This window comes from Scyliorhinus torazame, chromosome 15 (assembly GCF_047496885.1).
Source record: "Scyliorhinus torazame isolate Kashiwa2021f chromosome 15, sScyTor2.1, whole genome shotgun sequence".
In the NCBI taxonomy this organism is placed as follows: domain Eukaryota; kingdom Metazoa; phylum Chordata; class Chondrichthyes; order Carcharhiniformes; family Scyliorhinidae; genus Scyliorhinus; species Scyliorhinus torazame.
Genome location: NC_092721.1, coordinates 178,026,961 through 178,043,646, shown reverse-complemented (window position 1 = coordinate 178,043,646; position 16,686 = coordinate 178,026,961). Strand labels below are relative to the sequence as shown.

The following is a 16,686-nucleotide window of genomic DNA, read 5'->3' as shown; positions in this document are numbered from 1 at the left end:
TCCGAGGCAATGTCCAAGGTTGTGGGGGTGAGGGTGAATCTTCGGGGTATTAGAACAGCCAGAGCTACACATGGGGAAGGGGGCCAACGCCCTTGCTTTCGCTTCCCTAATCGCACGTCGGAGAATCCTGCTCGGCTGGCGATCGGTAGCACCACCCAAAGCTGCAGACTGGTTCGCTGACCTCTCGCCATCCGAGGGGGTCAGAGGAAGGCTTCCTGGATACTTGGGGGTAGTTCGTAGGCCTGTTCCAAACCCTGTTGGAGGCCAGCAACGAGGAGTAAGACAAAAAAAAAAGAACCACCAGAGGACTGCGCAACTGGGAGGGATGGGGAAACCACAAGAGAAGAGGAAGGGTGCTGAAACCAATGGGGGGGGGTGGAGGGGGGAAAAGAGGAGGAAGGGGGGATATCATAGACCGATCCAGAGGGCAACAAAATATACGTAGTTAGTCAAATGGAGGACAAAACAAACCTCTCTGTAAAATAAAGCAAATTAGCGCGGGCAAGAAAAATGTAATGTAAATAAGTAACAACTGTTTATAAATATGAGAAAAGCCAATAAAAAGATTTTCAAAAAAAAACTAAGCGTGTATCAGAGGCAGAGAAAATCCGATGAAATCCTGAGCCAGCGGCTCAGCCATAAGTCAAACATTTGCGATATATTGCCCTAGTTAAGAACCTTCCAGGCACAGATCAACTTTGGCAGTTAATATACTCACCATAACCTCACAAAATACCCTGGAGGTTGAACATGACCATCTTTGGCTTGAAGGATGAACAAGAAAGAAAAGGATTTCAATGTTCCTATCAACTGATATTGCCCCATCTAAACAGGAATCAAATGTTGCACCTATTCACAAACATGCTCTGGCAACATGGGGTAAACAATTCTGCCAAAGTTCATGAGAACCATAGCGAAATAGAATATTTTCTAAAATGTCAGTTACAATCACCAATGTGCCTTCAGAACATGCTGAATTTTGAATTTCAGCTATACAGATCGTTATGTCTTGAAATTTTCTTATCTTGTGTAATTGCAATATGTGCAACATATATTCTGTTATTTAAAATAGCTGTTGAGTGAATAGCTTTATTAATAACTTAACAAAAACTTTAAAAAATGACATTTTAGTATGTATCATTGATACTTACCTGCATAATTATCTTTCCCAATCACATGGAATTGTCTTCAGATGTTGCGTGTGGTACGACAACACCAACTGCTGTACAACCAATGTTAAAGACATTAGCAATCTTTTCTGCAGACTTACCCATTCCTCCTCATGCCAACTAATGTGTAGGGAGGAACGGCTATTCCTGCCAGTCCACTTGGCCATGAGTGTATCCTGGTCATTCCTGAGCATCACCTGGTCTGCTTCTCCTGACGGGGATGATTTAGAAGCGATATAGTTGGGTCTGGCAGCATTAAGGGCTTCAACTGCATTCGCCAACAACTTACAGTCACAAACAGTGACAAGTTGCCTCGTCTATGTAAAGAAACAATTGGGCTGTATTATTGTGAATGCTGGAATTTTTAAGATATTCATAGGTGTAGTTCACGAATATACAGCCAAGTTAAAAATTAATGAATGTTTAGAATTTGTTAATTGTCTCAAGACCATCGCTGCAGCAGCAATAACTAAACTGCATCACCAGGAGATTCTGTTTTTACATCAGAGCATTCTAAACTTGAGTTTTCTCCCCCTTTTTGTTCTTCACTCTCATGCCATGAGATGCACCTCCAATGTTCCAAGCAGACTCCTGTAACTGGCCATTAGGATGTACTGGATCCTGCTATGGTATGGCATTTCCGCCCATCCAATTGTCCTTGCTGACAGACATTGCAGTCTCTCACATGCTCTTGTTAAGTCAGAGCTTTGCTCAGATCGGAGAAAAGCAGGGTTAGCATCTAACGCTAGCATTATTGATTAGAAGAGTATAGTAAATCAATTATGGGGAAAACTAAAAGAGTGGGATGCATCACAATGGTGTACTTCTCTTGACCTTCTGTCTCCGATAAATTGCGACATAAAGAAAAGGCAGGCTTGTATTAATGTAACAACTTTCACAAGCACAGCATATCTTAAGGCATCTTACAGCTAATTACGCCCTTTTAAAGTGTAACCACGGATGTAAATTATGAAACATGGTAGCCAATTTATGCACAACAAGCTCCCACAAACAGCAGTGCGATCACGATCAGATAATCTGTTTTTGTGATTCTGAATGAGGGATAAATTTTGTTCAGGACACCTGGGATAATTTCCCTGCTTTTCAAAATAGTGCCATGGGTTCTTTCATGTCCACCTGAAGGGACAAATGAGGCTTTTGGTTTAATCTCATCCAAAAGATGGCACTTCCGAAAGTGCAACCACCCCTCTGTGCTATAATGGAGTATCACCCGGATTTTTAGGCTGAAGCTCTAAAGGGAGATAAGAAATTAGAATCAGGGTGGCACGGTGGAACAGTGATCAGCACTGTCTCAGTGCCAGAGTCCCTGGTTCAATTCCGGCCTTGGGTGACCGTGTGGAGTTCTGCACTTTCTCCCTGTGTCTGCGTGGGTTTCCTCCAGGGGCTCCGGTTTCAGCCCACAGTCCAAAGAAGCGCTAGTTAGGTGGATTGGCCATGCTAAATTGTCCCTTAGTGACCAAAGGTGTGTAGGTTAGGTGGGGCTATGGGATTTGGGGGATAAGGGGAGGGGCATAGGCCTAGGTAGGTGCTCTTTCAGAGGGTCAGTGCAGTCTCGATGGGCCAAATGGCCTCTTTCTGCATGGTAGGAATTCTATGGTTCTAACTCACAGCCTTCGGACTCATATGAAAGTTCTACCAACTGAGCCTTGCCTGACATGGATATATATAGATTAGGGAGGCCTGCAAGAAAACATGACGACATTGCAGAGTACTTAATAATTCGTCTTCACTGATCCCTGCAAATTCTCCTTTATCCAGTGCCTTTTTGAAGACGTTCATTGACTCAGCCGAATTACTCCTGCTAGGAAATATTCAAGCCTATGCTTTTGGAGAACAGGAACTTTAAAACGTGTGAAAAATAACAAATGCAACAAAAATCGCAATTAGATTTGCATCTAGAATTTTAAGTTGCACCTAAAACAGCAAAGGCTTTTGTTTATGTATTCTTTTCCATGATTAAACACAAAAATGTACATTTTCTAAGGTCCCTTTACTACACTGCGTTTTGAAAGTTAAAAGACATGTCTATTTTTATGGTTATCTTAATTACCAGTAATAAGAAAGACAATGCCTTGGGTGACGGTTGGTGACTGCTTTGCTAAGAAAGATCTTGTGGTATCAGCAGGTGTTCTTCTCCCAGGTTATGTAGTTTATCAGGAGGTACTGCAGACCATGTACCCTTTTCTCATCTCTACGAACGTCTAACAGCCTAGCAACAGTTTTTATCTTGGCTCACGAACAAGGAACAGCGAATTGGGGAAAGATACCAGATAGAACCCAGCATTCGTGAAAAGAAAAGAGATACACTGTTGATTATCACCAGATATTTTGAACCATGACTAGCCAACATTATAAACATTCAGCAAAGCAGCACAATAATCACTTCACGAGAGTGCTAAACTTATACTGTTTAATGTCTTAGGATATCCTGGTATATGAACGGGTCTTTGTTAAACCCATCTCGTTTTCAGAGTCAGAGTTGCTCACCTGTGACCAGGTTTTTCATCTGACTGCTCTCCTGTGCCAGCTATCTTTCTCTCCATCCTGCATTCAAATTAAGCCTATGTAAGCAATTCACAAATAGATTCCTTTTCATCTCATCCTTCCCACTGGATTAATGTCCTTCACAACCTCCTCTGAACCCTGCCATTTTGTCCCCTTGCTTTGCCTTACTCCCCACCTGCCCCGGCCCCACTAACGAGGCTGCCTCTCCTTAGTTCCCACTTCAATTGGGTGGTTAACAAAAGGTTTGTCTCTATATCCAGTGGGAGAGAGGAAAGATTGATCAATCCAACAACGTTTGTCCATTAGAGATGGACCTGGGATGCAATTAATTGAAGGTAGCCCGCAGTATTGCAGCACTATCTAACAGGTATAAAAAAATACAGTAATATTGAAAGCTTTTTGTTTTACCTTGTCTGCCAAAATTGCAAGCGTTCTTTCAAGGCCATTTGCCGATCTCTCCTTGGCTGCTCTTGACAGTCGTTCTGCATAGTAACTGACTTGCGTTTTAAGGGTATTAATACTTGCTATAATCTCTTTTGCTCTTATTATGTCTTGTGGTATGTATATTATAGACTGGGAATTAGACGATGAACTGCAAAAAAGAAAATGAACACTGCTTAGGAAATGATTAAAGTATTGGGTATAAATAATAATTCAGATGCGCTTTCCACCTCTCTGCATCTTCATTGTGTTGGAAGCAACAGTTATCACACTGCCTTCTAATCTAACTTGAAGACTACATCCCTCCCTTCCATGACTCTATAAACCTTTTAATTTTGCAAAGCTGCTTCCATTCCTGCTGCATAGCAAGAGCAAGATGGTGACCAAGTAATTGATGACGCATTCTTATGGGAAGCTGCTCTAGTTTTTCAAGATCACCAAACTTGGAATGTAAATTTGGAAGCAATGCCTGACCTAACACCACACTGAAGCCTCCCTCATACAAATAATCTAAATCTTCTTTGTTCTTTGTATTGAAGCTGTAATTACATTATCATTTAAGACTTGACATGGAGCAAAGCCACGATTGCACTGATACTACGCTTGCACAACTGCATATGGACAGATTGCAAAAGATTTGTCTCTCAAATTATGGAGCTTTTATCTCACCATAAGTTGCAGCTGAAATGGAAAAAACAAAAATTTGTTCTGCAGCAAGTGAAAATTGTTAATTTTAGAGATATTTTGATTCTTGTGCGCTTGGTAGAACAATCAAATTTGAGTACGATTCAGCTCCAATTGTAGAATTGGATCTAGGAGTCTAAATATAGTGTGCATGCCCCAATATAAGCAAGGTCTTTCTATATTTACAGAGCTCACAGCAAGTTTGCATGCCTGGATCCCTGATTCAACAAAGAATGGAGCCATGAGGACCTGTGGGCTTGAGGACAGTAAATTCTATGGCACAGTACTCATCTACAATCTGACTGAAGTTAACTGCATTTTAGCCAGACTTGTCAGGAGTATAAGAACTGGTGAAATCTGACAACATTCTGCATCACACTGAAATCCTCACAGTGTTTAATAAATGACCTCAGTGTAAATCTCCTAGGTAGTGTTCATAGCATGAGTGAGAAACTTGGGTCGGAAACAACTATGATTAACTTAAATAAAAAGGGAATTACAATGAAACGAGGATAGAGTTAAATAAAGTGAGATAGACGAATAGAATAGCAGGAAAGACAGTAAACAAACAATGGCAGACATTTAGGGAAATAATTCATAACTCTCAGCAAAAATATATCCCAGTAAGGAGGAAAGATACTAAGAGAGGGATAAACCAACCATGACAAGCCAAGGAAGTTTTTTTTGGAAAATATTTTTATTTGGCTTTAAACATTTTAATGTTTCAGACATTAAACAGAAAAGAGAAAGTAGAAAAGATAGCAAAAGAACCCCCCCCCCCCCAACACTACCAACTAATACATATATGACACAAAATATAACCAGACCCCATCTCCTATGGAACCCCACAATAACTCCCCTCAAGGTGACCTTCTCAAGATACAGGAACTCCATCAGGTCTCCCAGCCACACTGAGGCACACGGAGGAGAAGCTGACCTCCACCCCAACAGTATCCACCTGCAAGGAATCAACGAGGTGAAGGCTAAAACGTCCGCCCCGGTCTGCTGTTTTGGCAGGTCCGATACACCAAATATGGCCCCCAGGAGACTGGGCTTCAGGTCCAAGATCGCCGACATGGTGCTAAAGAAAGAACCCCAAAACTTCTCCAACTTCAGACAGGACCAGAACATATATACATGGTTGAACAGGCGCCTCCTCCACCCCTCAAACAGCCAGCTCAACCTTGGCCTCGTCAGGTGCGCCCTTTACACCATCTTTAATTGTATTAACCCTTGTCTTGCGCACGAGGTTGAGCCGTTCACCCTCTGCAGCATCTCACACCACAACCCCTCCTCGAGCACCCCCAGCTCCTCCTCCCACTTGCCTTAACCCTCCCCAACAAAGCCATATCCTCCTCCAGAATTCTCCCATAGATTGCTGAAATGACCCCCCCCCCTTCCCATTACCCCCTTCAACAACGAGGGTGGTGGTGTCACCGGAAAGGTCGGGAAAACCTTCCTTGCAGAATCCTGTACCTGCAAAAACCTAAAGGCGTCCTTCCACGGAATCCCAAACTTCTCCATCAACTCCTCCAATCTCTTGAACCACCCTTCCTGAAATAAGTCCTTAATTTTCACCACCCCCCTCACTTCTCGCAGCCCCAAAACCTAGCATCCAATCTCCCGGCTCAAACAAATGATTCTCTCGGATCAGCATCAACTTCAACCCTGCCCCTAACTTAAAATGTTGCCGAAATTGTCTCCATATCTTCAGTGTAACCACCATCGCCACCACCGGAGTACCCGAAAATGTTCCTAGGGAAAACTGGATTGGCACTGTTGCCTGCGCCCGCAATCACGACCCCCTACAAGAGCCTGCCTGCATCCTCACCCACCTAAGCAAGGAAGTTAAGAGTATCAAGTTGAAATACGAAGCAGATAAGGAGGCAAAAGTCAGTGATATCCATGAAGACTGGGATAAATTCTGAATCCAGTAAAAGAGAACTAGATGCATAAGAAAGAGAGAGAAAATAAACCAAGAGGGCAAGATAGCAAGGAATATAAAACCGGACAATAAAAGCTTTTGTAAATATATAAAAAGGAAGAGAGAGGTCAAGTGAACATAGGCCCCTTATAAAATCAATATAGGGAGATAGTTATGGGGAGCAAGGAAATGGCAGAAGTGTTAAACAGATATTATGCTTCAATCTTTACAATGGAAGCTATTTTGAATATTGCGTTAATACTAAAGAATACGGGGGAATCGTTAAATACCATTACCATCACTAGAGAAGTAGTATTAGACAAACCAATGAGCTAAAAGCAGACAAGTCCCCTGGTCCTGATGGCTTGCACCCTAGCATCCTAAAAGAAGTAGCTACAGTTGTAATGGATGCATTGGTTGCAATTTTCCAAAAATCCTTGGATTCTGGAGACGTACCAGAGAATTGGAAAACTGCCAATGTCACACCCTATTTAAAAAGGGAGGTTAAAAAGTGGGCAAGTATAGGCTGATTTGTCAAACATCTATTGTTGGAAAATGTTGGAATCAATTATTAAGGAAGTAATAGCAGCATATTTGGAAAGTCACAATCTAACCAAGCAGAGTCAGCATTGCTTCATGAAAAGGAAATACTGTTGGACTAATTTAGAGTTTTTTGAAGAAGTCTCAACCAGAGGGGATCCAGTAGATGTGTTGCATTTGGACTTCCAGGTGTTCGACAAGATACCCCATAAAAGGTCAAGTCATAAGAGCCCATGGTGTTGGAGGTCGTATATTGGCAGGGATAGAGAATTGGCTAATGGGCAGGAAACAGCGAGTGGGGATAAGGGGTAATTTTTCAGGTTGGTGACCTGTAACCAGTGGGGTTGCACAGGGGTCAGTGCTGGAACTGCAACTGTTTACAGGAAGGAAGCAATGTACTATAGCCAAATTTGCAGACAACACAAAAATAGATGGAAAAGCAAGTTGGGAGAGGGATACAGTTTGCGAAGGGATATTGATAGGTTAAGTGGGCAAAAGTTAGCAAATGGAGTATAATGTGGGAAAATGTGAAGTTGGTCATTTTGGCAGGGAAAACAAAAGAACAGAGTCTATTTAAATAGAGAAAAACTGCAGATAGCTGCAACACAAAGGGACCTGGGGGTACTTGTGCACGAAACATAAAGCTCACACATCGGGGCAGCAGGTAATCAGGAAGACTAATGGAATGTTGGCCCTTATTTAAGAGGGTTGGAGTATATGAGTAGAGACGCCTTGCTGCAACTGTACAAGGTGCTGGTCAGACCACACCTGGAGTACTGTGAGCAGTTTTGGTCTCCTTATATAAGGAACTATATTACTTAATTGGAGGTTCACTAGGATGATCCCATTATGGAAGGAATGTCTTATCAGCAAAGGTTAAACAGGTTGGGACTCTACTCATTGGAATTTAGGAGAATGGGAGGTGATCTCATTGAAACATATAGGATGCTTAAGGGGTCTGACAGGGTAAAAACAGAGGAAAGATTGCACATTCTCCCCGTTTCTGTATGGGTCTCACCCCCACAACCCAAAGATGTGCAGGGTAAGAGGACTGGCCACGCTAAATGTCCCCTTAATTGGAAAGAAAATTGGGTACAATGCTGAGAGGATGTTTCCCTTCATGGGAGAGTCTAGGACCAGAGGGCATAGTCTCAGAATAAAGGGGTGGCAATTTAGGACTGAGATGAGAAGGAATTTCTTCTCTCAGAGAATTGAGTGTCTTTGGAACTCCTTACCACAGAACAGCTGTGGGGCAGAGGCCTTGTGTATATTTAAGGCTGAGATTCTTGATCAGTAAGCGAATCAAGGGTTACGGGGAAAGGGCGGGAAAGTGGACGCGAGGTGACAGATCAGCAATGGTCCTACTGAATGGTGGAGCAGGCTCGAGGGGCTGAACGACCTATTCCTGATCCTATTACTAATGGTCTTATAGTTCTATGATGACACTTGACACATTGCTTTATCGACCTTTGAACATCTGATCTAAATGGAGTCATTACCTGAAAATGGATCTCTTTCGGGGGTCAATTTTAGGAGACATAAATGTTCATGCAGTCGGCTACAGTATAGTCCCTTAAATAAGTTAGTAGTGCTGAAACATTATAACCAGCTGTGAAGATTATCAGAAAGACATATCAAAAGTAACCGTTTGAAATTAAACCAGACAATAAACTGTCATATTTGAGATCATTGGAGCCATGACATTGAATCTGTTCCATTGCTACACTCCTCCACTGCACTGAGTACTCAAATTCAGCATGTGATTCAGGTGGACAACAGACTGAGACCAGGAGGTTCTAACATAGGTGGGTATAAACCCTGAAAGAAAATCCAATCGGCCATTGTTCCTTGTGGTAGCTCATTAATAACAGATTAAGAGTAAACAACCTTACAGAAGTGCACAGACTAATAGGGGTCCTGACGGGGGCAGAAATTAATTTTAAAAATTGAATGTCAATTGAGACCACTTGAGACATTACTCAAATGACTATGAGGCAATAGCCAGCTACAATAGCTTGGAATAACCCAATAGGATTCTATCCATGCCTCGATGCTTGTATTATGGTTGGTTTAGTCTTTTTTTGAATTGAGAGGTGGAGCTATTTTGGACACGGCATATTACACTGGCACTGAGACATACAGGTGTTATTAATTACATGGCAACATTATGTAATTCTGGCATTTTCAACAAACAACCCATGGTTATATGTGGCATTCTAGACAAACAATGGTTAGATGCCTATGTGAGGGAGTTATGATATTTTCAATATGGACACATTTTGGTTTGGAAAGAAAATGAAACAGGATGCAAAATGAACATGGAAACCAAACAACCTTAGCTGTCAACAATTAGGAACTCACCAACCCTCCTCATAAACGCTGAGGGGAAAAGAAGAATAAACAAACAAAACAAAAAGAATTGCAGAAGAGTGTTACAAGCATTGTTGCTCAACATCGACAAATAAATAGCAAATAAACAAAACTGTACTTTTAAACTTAGGATGAGCAAACATAATTTATTCACTTTTGTAAAACTTATGAAATGGTAATTTTAGGCCAAACCCAAATTAGCATTCATGGTCCTAGTCTGTACTTACAGGCATCAGGGTGCCAAAATAATCTGCAATCTGCAGAAGGCTGAAGTAATTATTCATTCAAGTTTATATCAGGACACAAAGCAAGTCGACCAAACAGTCAACAAGCGAACATTTGAAAGGTGTACTGAAGTGAATTATTATCCTTTCTGTAAAAATGCCGATTTAAAACGTGACAAGACTAAAATTTTGAAATTCTATTTACACCCAATAAATAATTTCTTAACCATTTTCCATCCTCTCCTTTATGCCTAAATGGGGCATTGTTCCACTGGAGTGGTTCCACTTGAGAGATGGTTTTCCTGCGCCTCAAAGAGCTATTATTATTCATACATGACCCTCAACTGGCCAATGTCAGCAATCAAACTAAATCAAGAGCAGGAAACCTGGTCAAATTTCCTCTTTCCCGTGAAGTGGCCATAAGGCCAATTGAAGCCTCACCGGCTCCAGTGGCTCGCAAGCCAGGAATTAAAACAGGAAAATTTACAGTCGACATGGTTAAGCTGCAAACTGAATGAAATCCACCAGGGGGAGACAACAACGGCACTTTTTTTCTAAGTTTTCATTCGCTCCTCTTTCAGTTTGTGTCTGCCGTCTGCAGTTTGTGACTGCCGCCTTAATGGTTTTAAGAAGAAAATCTTTTGAGCTGAGAAACAGGAATTTCACTGAATTGCAAACAGGGGGGCGAATTAACAAAATAAATGGATGGCTCAGCTCCCATAAGTGTGAATTTATATCAGCAAGAGAATTCCCACCAATATAAACAACAACTTGATTAACAAGTGACCTGGCAGTGGAGAGGAAAACAACTGCCACTGATAGCTAATTTATTTTAAGCTGGCTCAGCAAAGTAAATGGCGATCAAAGAACATGGAGGCAGGGCAGGGGTTGGAGGGTGGAGTTCTCCCTTTTGCTAAAAAGGTGCAATTTTTAAAATGCTTTCACCGTTCCTGTAGATTACAAGAAGGCAGGCATATGTCTCATTTACACTTCTGAAAGGGAGATGAATATGAAAGTGAAAGCTGTCAGTGGGCCTAATTTCCCCCCACCCCCCCCCCCCCCCCCCATTCATACTACAGCTTCACCAGCACTCAGGGCCTTTCACTGCCTAGTGCCACATTATCAACTGCAACGTCCAAACAATAACACAAGTTATAAGATAGGATGGATTTACTGTGATAGAGCATTCTGCCCCCTCAATTTTGTTGAATTTTTAAAAAGCAGCAAGAACCAAAAGAAGCACAACTAGCAAGCAACTTTCATGCTTCAACTCCTGATTCACCAGGAGGAATAGCATGGCAAAGCTTTGCAGACAATATGCATTTTAAGTTTCCTGCACTTACTTTTTCTTGGCTTCCACAAACTTGACCAGGAGTTTCCTTAAGCCACCAGTTTTGAAGGCTTGGCAGTGAGCTGCTGGTGCCCCAATAGTAATGATGTCATAGGTCTGATCTGTGGCATAAAGAACATATAGAACCACCAAGGCAATAAATCGACAAACAGAAATACCCAGATGAATTTAAAACTACAAGCGCCATGATCTGGCATGTCTACATTTCCCTACAAATCAAGCTCCTCATTTCAGAGATGGCAGATGGAGTTTAATCCGGTCAAATGTGAGGTAATGCATTTTGGAAGGTCTAATGCAGGTAGGGAATATACAGTGAATGGTAGAACCCTCAAGAGTATTGAAAGTCAAAGAGATCTAGGAGTACAGGTCCACAGGTCATTGAAAGGGGCAACACAGGTGGAGAGGTAGTCAAGAAGGCATACGGCATGCTTGCCTTCACTGGCCGGGGCATTGAGTATAAGAATTGGCAAGTCATGTTGCAGCTGTATAGAACCTTAGTTAGGCCACACTTGGAGTATAGTGTTCAATTCTGGTCGCCACACTACCAGAAGGATGTGGAGGCTTTAGAGAGGGTGCAGAAGAGATTTACCAGAATGTTGCCTGGTATGGAGGGCATTAGCTATGAGGAGCGATTGAATAAACTCGGTTTGTTCTCACTGGAACGAAGGAGGTTGAGGGGAGACCTGATAGAGGTCTACAAAATTATGAGGGGCATAGACAGAGTGGATAGTCAGAGGCTTTTCCCCAGGGTAGAGGGGTCAATTACTAGGGGGCATAGGTTTAAGGTGAGAGGGTCAAGGTTTAGAGTCGAGGTACGAGGCAAGTTTTTTACGCAGAGGGTAGTGGGTGCCTGGAACTCGCTACCGGAGGAGGTGGTGGAAGCAGCGACGATAGTGACATTTAAGGGGCACCTTGACAAATACATGAATAGGATGGGAATAGAGGGATGCGGACCCAGGAGGTGTAGAAGATTGTAGTTTAGTCGGGCAGCATGGTCGGCACGGGCTTGGAGGGCCGAAAGGCCTGTTCCTGTGCTGTACATTTCTTTGTTCTTTGTTCAACTGAGTATATTTAGCAAGGCATGGCCAGATATGTCCTCACAGGGGAGAAAAACAATAGTGTCAGAGTTACCAGAGAGGAGTCATCTCTGAGGAAAAGAAAATGCCTAAAGAGAGTGTGGGGCAGTGAACAGGTTAGTTACTTTTTTAAGGAAATGTGTTTCAAAACTGATGACCATAAAATTAAGGAACTTAATGAAAAAGTTGGAAAACCTGCAAGGAGGGCAGAAATGAAAGTCAATCATGCCTTGGGGTTAGCTTTAAATTCTTAAAATAATATTCACTAATAGAATGTTGGTTAGACCACACGTATGATGCTGTACACTGTTCAGAATGATAATGATGAATGGTATCGAAACTAAGAGGTCATTATCAGGAAAGATGTAACATTCTAGAGCTCTTTGCTCCAGAAAAGGAAAGCTTGATGGTGACTTAAAGTTTTTTTTTTAATGTTATCAAGGGGTTTAATAGGGTAGGTGGTTTCACTCGTTGGCAGTCCAAAACTAAAGACAACAAATATAAGATAGTCACTAGTAAATTCAATAAAGAGTTCAGGAGAATTATTTATCCTGAATGATTAGAAAGTAACACTTGCTATCACATGGAGTAGTTGAAGTGAATAGCATAGAAAAGCAAAATACTGTGGATGATAGGATAAAAAGTGCTGGAAATACAGGGCGGCACTTGGCGCAGTGGTTAGCACTGGAACTACGGAGCTGAGGACCCGGGTTTGAATCCCGGCCCGTGTGGAGTTTGCACATTCTCCCTGTGTCTGTGTGGGTTTCACCCCCACAACCCAAAGATGTGCAGGCTAGGTGGATTGGCCATGCTAAATTGCACCTTAATTGGAAAAAAAATAATTGGGTACTCTTAATTTTTTTTTTTTTTTTAAAAAGTGCTGGAAATACACAGGTCATGCAGCACAGGTCGAGACAAACGGAGTTAATGTTCGATGGAAATGTTAACTCTTATCTTCAGCGATGTTGCCTGATCTGCTGTGTATTTTCAGCATTTTTCATTCGATTAGCATAGATGTCTTTCAGGCTAGCTGGATAAGTACATGAAAGAAAGGAATAGCAGATTGATATGTTGACTGGCTGGAATGAAGGGGGAGGAGGTGGAAGGAGGTACACGTGGAGCATAAATATCAGCATTGATCATTTGACCTAAATTGCCCATTTTCGTGCTGTAAATTCCACGCATCATATTGTATTTCATTAGCTTTATTTTTAAAAGCTCCTTTACCACCTTGTGATTGTCAGTTCATGGAAACATTCCACAACAGAACAAGATTTTGTTTGAAGCCAAGTTAACTCCTGCGGTATGAAAATGGTTACGTCAGCTTATAAAACATTCCCGACTGGAAAAAAAACATGTGTGTTTCAGCAATGGACCTGGCTCAAAGTACATGGAGAAACTAATGAGGAAAGATGCTATTGTCCCATTGCCTAAAAACAAAATTAATCAGACAATAAAGTAAAAATTGAAGCAACAAAAAAACCAAATGTAGCAACAGCTTTGTTCATTGGACTTAGCAATGCAGTTGAAGATAATCAACAGTAAAATTGAAGTTACCTGCCCCAGAATCATCCTGAACCCGCATCCGTTGTATGTGCAAATTAGTGGGTACAAATTCTAATTTCTTCTCAGCTTTTAAACTGCTTGCTTTGAAAGAGGGACCTGCAGAGGACAATGTTATGCTAGTTAAATTGAGCAGGGAGTTTAAAACATTTAAAATAAAAATCCAATTTGCTTGTCAGTCAACTGCCATACTTTTAAAGTTCTAAACATATACCCAGATGCTTATACATCGCAAAACTCCTGCCTTTGCATGAGGTGGAAGAAGGCTGCAGCAGCAAGGTGATCTCTGTCACTGTGGTTAGACATGTCAAGAAGATCGGCAACATATCAACATTGTGTAGACAATGACGGCACTCCAAGATCCCCATGTTAAGCACAGGTTCTTGCAAAGTCCATTTGCTCAGTCCTGTGGCGATGGAAGATTAATAATGAGGACAGGGCGGTCCTTAGTCAAGCATCTGCATAGAGGCAGCTGCATGAAGGTCATTGAGTACCCATGTTGGAACAGAGGTGAACTGCTCTGTGACTGAAGTCCTCTTCATTGAACATAACAGCGCAGTACAGGCCCTTCGGCCCTCGATGTTGCGCTGACCTGTGAAATCACTCTAAAGCCCATCTACACTATTCCCTTATCGTCCATATGTCTATCCAATGACCATTTGAATGCCCTTAATGTTGGCGAGTCCACTACTGTTGCAGGCGGGCGTTCCACGCCCTTCCTACCCTCTGAGTAAAGAACCTACCTCTGACATCTGTCTTATAGCTATCGCCCCTCAATTTAAAGTTATGTCCCCTCGTGCTCGACATCACCATCCGAGGAAAAAGACTCTCACTGTCCTCTGATCATCTTGTATGCCTCAATTAAGTTACCTCTTAACCTTCTTCTCTCTAAGGAAAACAGCCTCAAGTCCCTCAGCCTTCCCTCCCATAGCACGCAACATTCTGGTAAATCTCCTCTGCACCCTTTCCAATGCTTCAACATCTTTCCTATAATGCAGCGACCAGAATTGCACGCAATACTCCAAATGCGGCCGCACCAGAGTTTTGTTCAGCTGCAACATGACCTCATGGCTCCAAAACTCAATCCCTCTACCAATAAAAGCTAACACACCATACGCCTTAACAACCCTCTCAACCTGGGTGGCAATTTTCAGGGATCTATGTACATGGACACCGAGATCTCTCTGCTCATCCACACCACCAAGAATCTTACCATTAGCCCAGTACTCTGTCTTCCTGTTATTCTTTCCAAAATGAATCACCTCACACTTTTCTGCATTAAATTCCATTTGCCACCTCTCAGCCCAGCTCTGCAGCTTATCTATGTCCCTCTGTAACTTGTAACATCCTTCCGCACTGTCCACAACTCCACCGACTTTAGTGTCATCTGCAAATTTACTCACTGATCCTTCTACGCCCTCCTCCAGGTCATTTATAAAAATGATAAACAGCAGTGGCCCCAAAACAGATCCTTGTGGTACACCACTGGTAACTGGACTCCAGTCTGAACATTTCGCATCAACCACCACCCTTTGTCTTCTTCCAGCTAGCCAATTTCTGATCCAAACTGCTAAATCACCCTGAATCCCATGCCTCCGTATTTTCTGCAATGGCCTACCGTGGGGAACCTTATCAAACGCTTTACTGAAATCCATATACACCACATCAACTGCTTTATCCTCATCCACCTGTTTGGTCACCTTCTCAAAGAACTCAATAAGGTTTGTGAGGCATGACCTACCCTTCACAAAACCGTGTTGACCATCTCTAATCAAATTATTCCTTTCCAGATGATTATACATCCTACCTCTTTTAAACCTTTCCAAGACTTTGCCCACAACAGAAGTAAGGCTCACTGGTCTATAGTTACCGGGGTTGTCTCTGCTCCCCTTCTTGAACAAGGGGACAACATTTGCTATCCTCCAGTCTTCTGGCACTATTCCTGTAGACAAAGATGACTTAAAGATCAAAGCCAAAGGCTCAGCAATCTCCTCCCTAGCCTCCCAGAGAATCCTAGGGTAAATCCCATCCTGCCCAGGGGACTTATCTATTTTCACACTTTCCAGAATTGCTAACACCTCCTCCTTATGAACACCTCAAGCCCTTCTAGTCTAGTAGCCTGTATCTCAGTATTCTCCTCGACATTGTCCTTTTCCGGTGTGAATACTGACGAAAAATATTAATTTAGCACCTCTCCTATCTCCTCGGACTCCACGCACAACTTCCCACTACTGTCCTTGACTGGCCCTACTCTTACCCTAGTCATTCTTTTATTCCTGACATATCTATAGAAAGCTTTAAGGTTATCCTTGATCCTACCTGCCAAAGACTTCTCATGTCCCCTCCTGGCTCTTCAGAGCTCTCTCTTTAGGTCCTTCCTAGCCAACTTGTATCTCCCGAGCACCCTAACTGAACCTTCACGTCTTATCTTTACACAAGCCTCCTTCTTCCCCTTGACAAGTGTTCCAACTGCTTTAGTAAACCACGGTTCCCTCGCTCGACCACATCCTCCCTGCCTGACAGGTACATACTTATCAAGGACACGCAGTAGCTGTTCCTTGAACAAGCTCCATATTTCCATTGTGCCCATCCCCTCTAGTTTTCATCTCCATCCAATGCATCCCAAGTCTTGCCTCATCGCACATAACTGCATTTCCCCCAGATATAACTCTTGCCCTGCGGTATAGACCTATCCCTTTCCATCACTAAAGTAAACGTAATCGAATTGTGGTCACTATCACCAAAGTGCTCATCTACCTCCAAATCTAACACCTGTCCTGGTTCATTACCCAGTACCAAATCCAATATGGCCTCGCCT

General features: G+C 42.4%; 1 protein-coding gene across 9 annotated transcripts in view; it reads right to left on the bottom strand.

Moving 5' to 3' along the window:
• LOC140392026 (inositol polyphosphate-4-phosphatase type I A) overlaps nucleotides 1–16,686 on the bottom strand; it is a 249,394-nt gene that overhangs the window by 71,313 nt on the left and 161,395 nt on the right. For 6 of the 9 annotated variants that reach the window (XM_072477194.1, XM_072477190.1, XM_072477193.1 and 3 more), the window contains exons 12-16: nucleotides 13,863–13,967; nucleotides 11,222–11,330; nucleotides 9,646–9,663; nucleotides 4,104–4,287; nucleotides 1,271–1,486 (exon numbers count right to left, since the gene is read on the bottom strand). In XM_072477194.1, the coding sequence (XP_072333295.1) occupies nucleotides 1,271–1,486; nucleotides 4,104–4,287; nucleotides 9,646–9,663; nucleotides 11,222–11,330; nucleotides 13,863–13,967 (632 nt within the window). The remainder of the gene's footprint in view (nucleotides 1–1,270; nucleotides 1,487–4,103; nucleotides 4,288–9,645; nucleotides 9,664–11,221; nucleotides 11,331–13,862; nucleotides 13,968–16,686) is intronic. The other 3 variants (XM_072477195.1, XM_072477198.1, XM_072477192.1) reach the window with 1 other exon arrangement.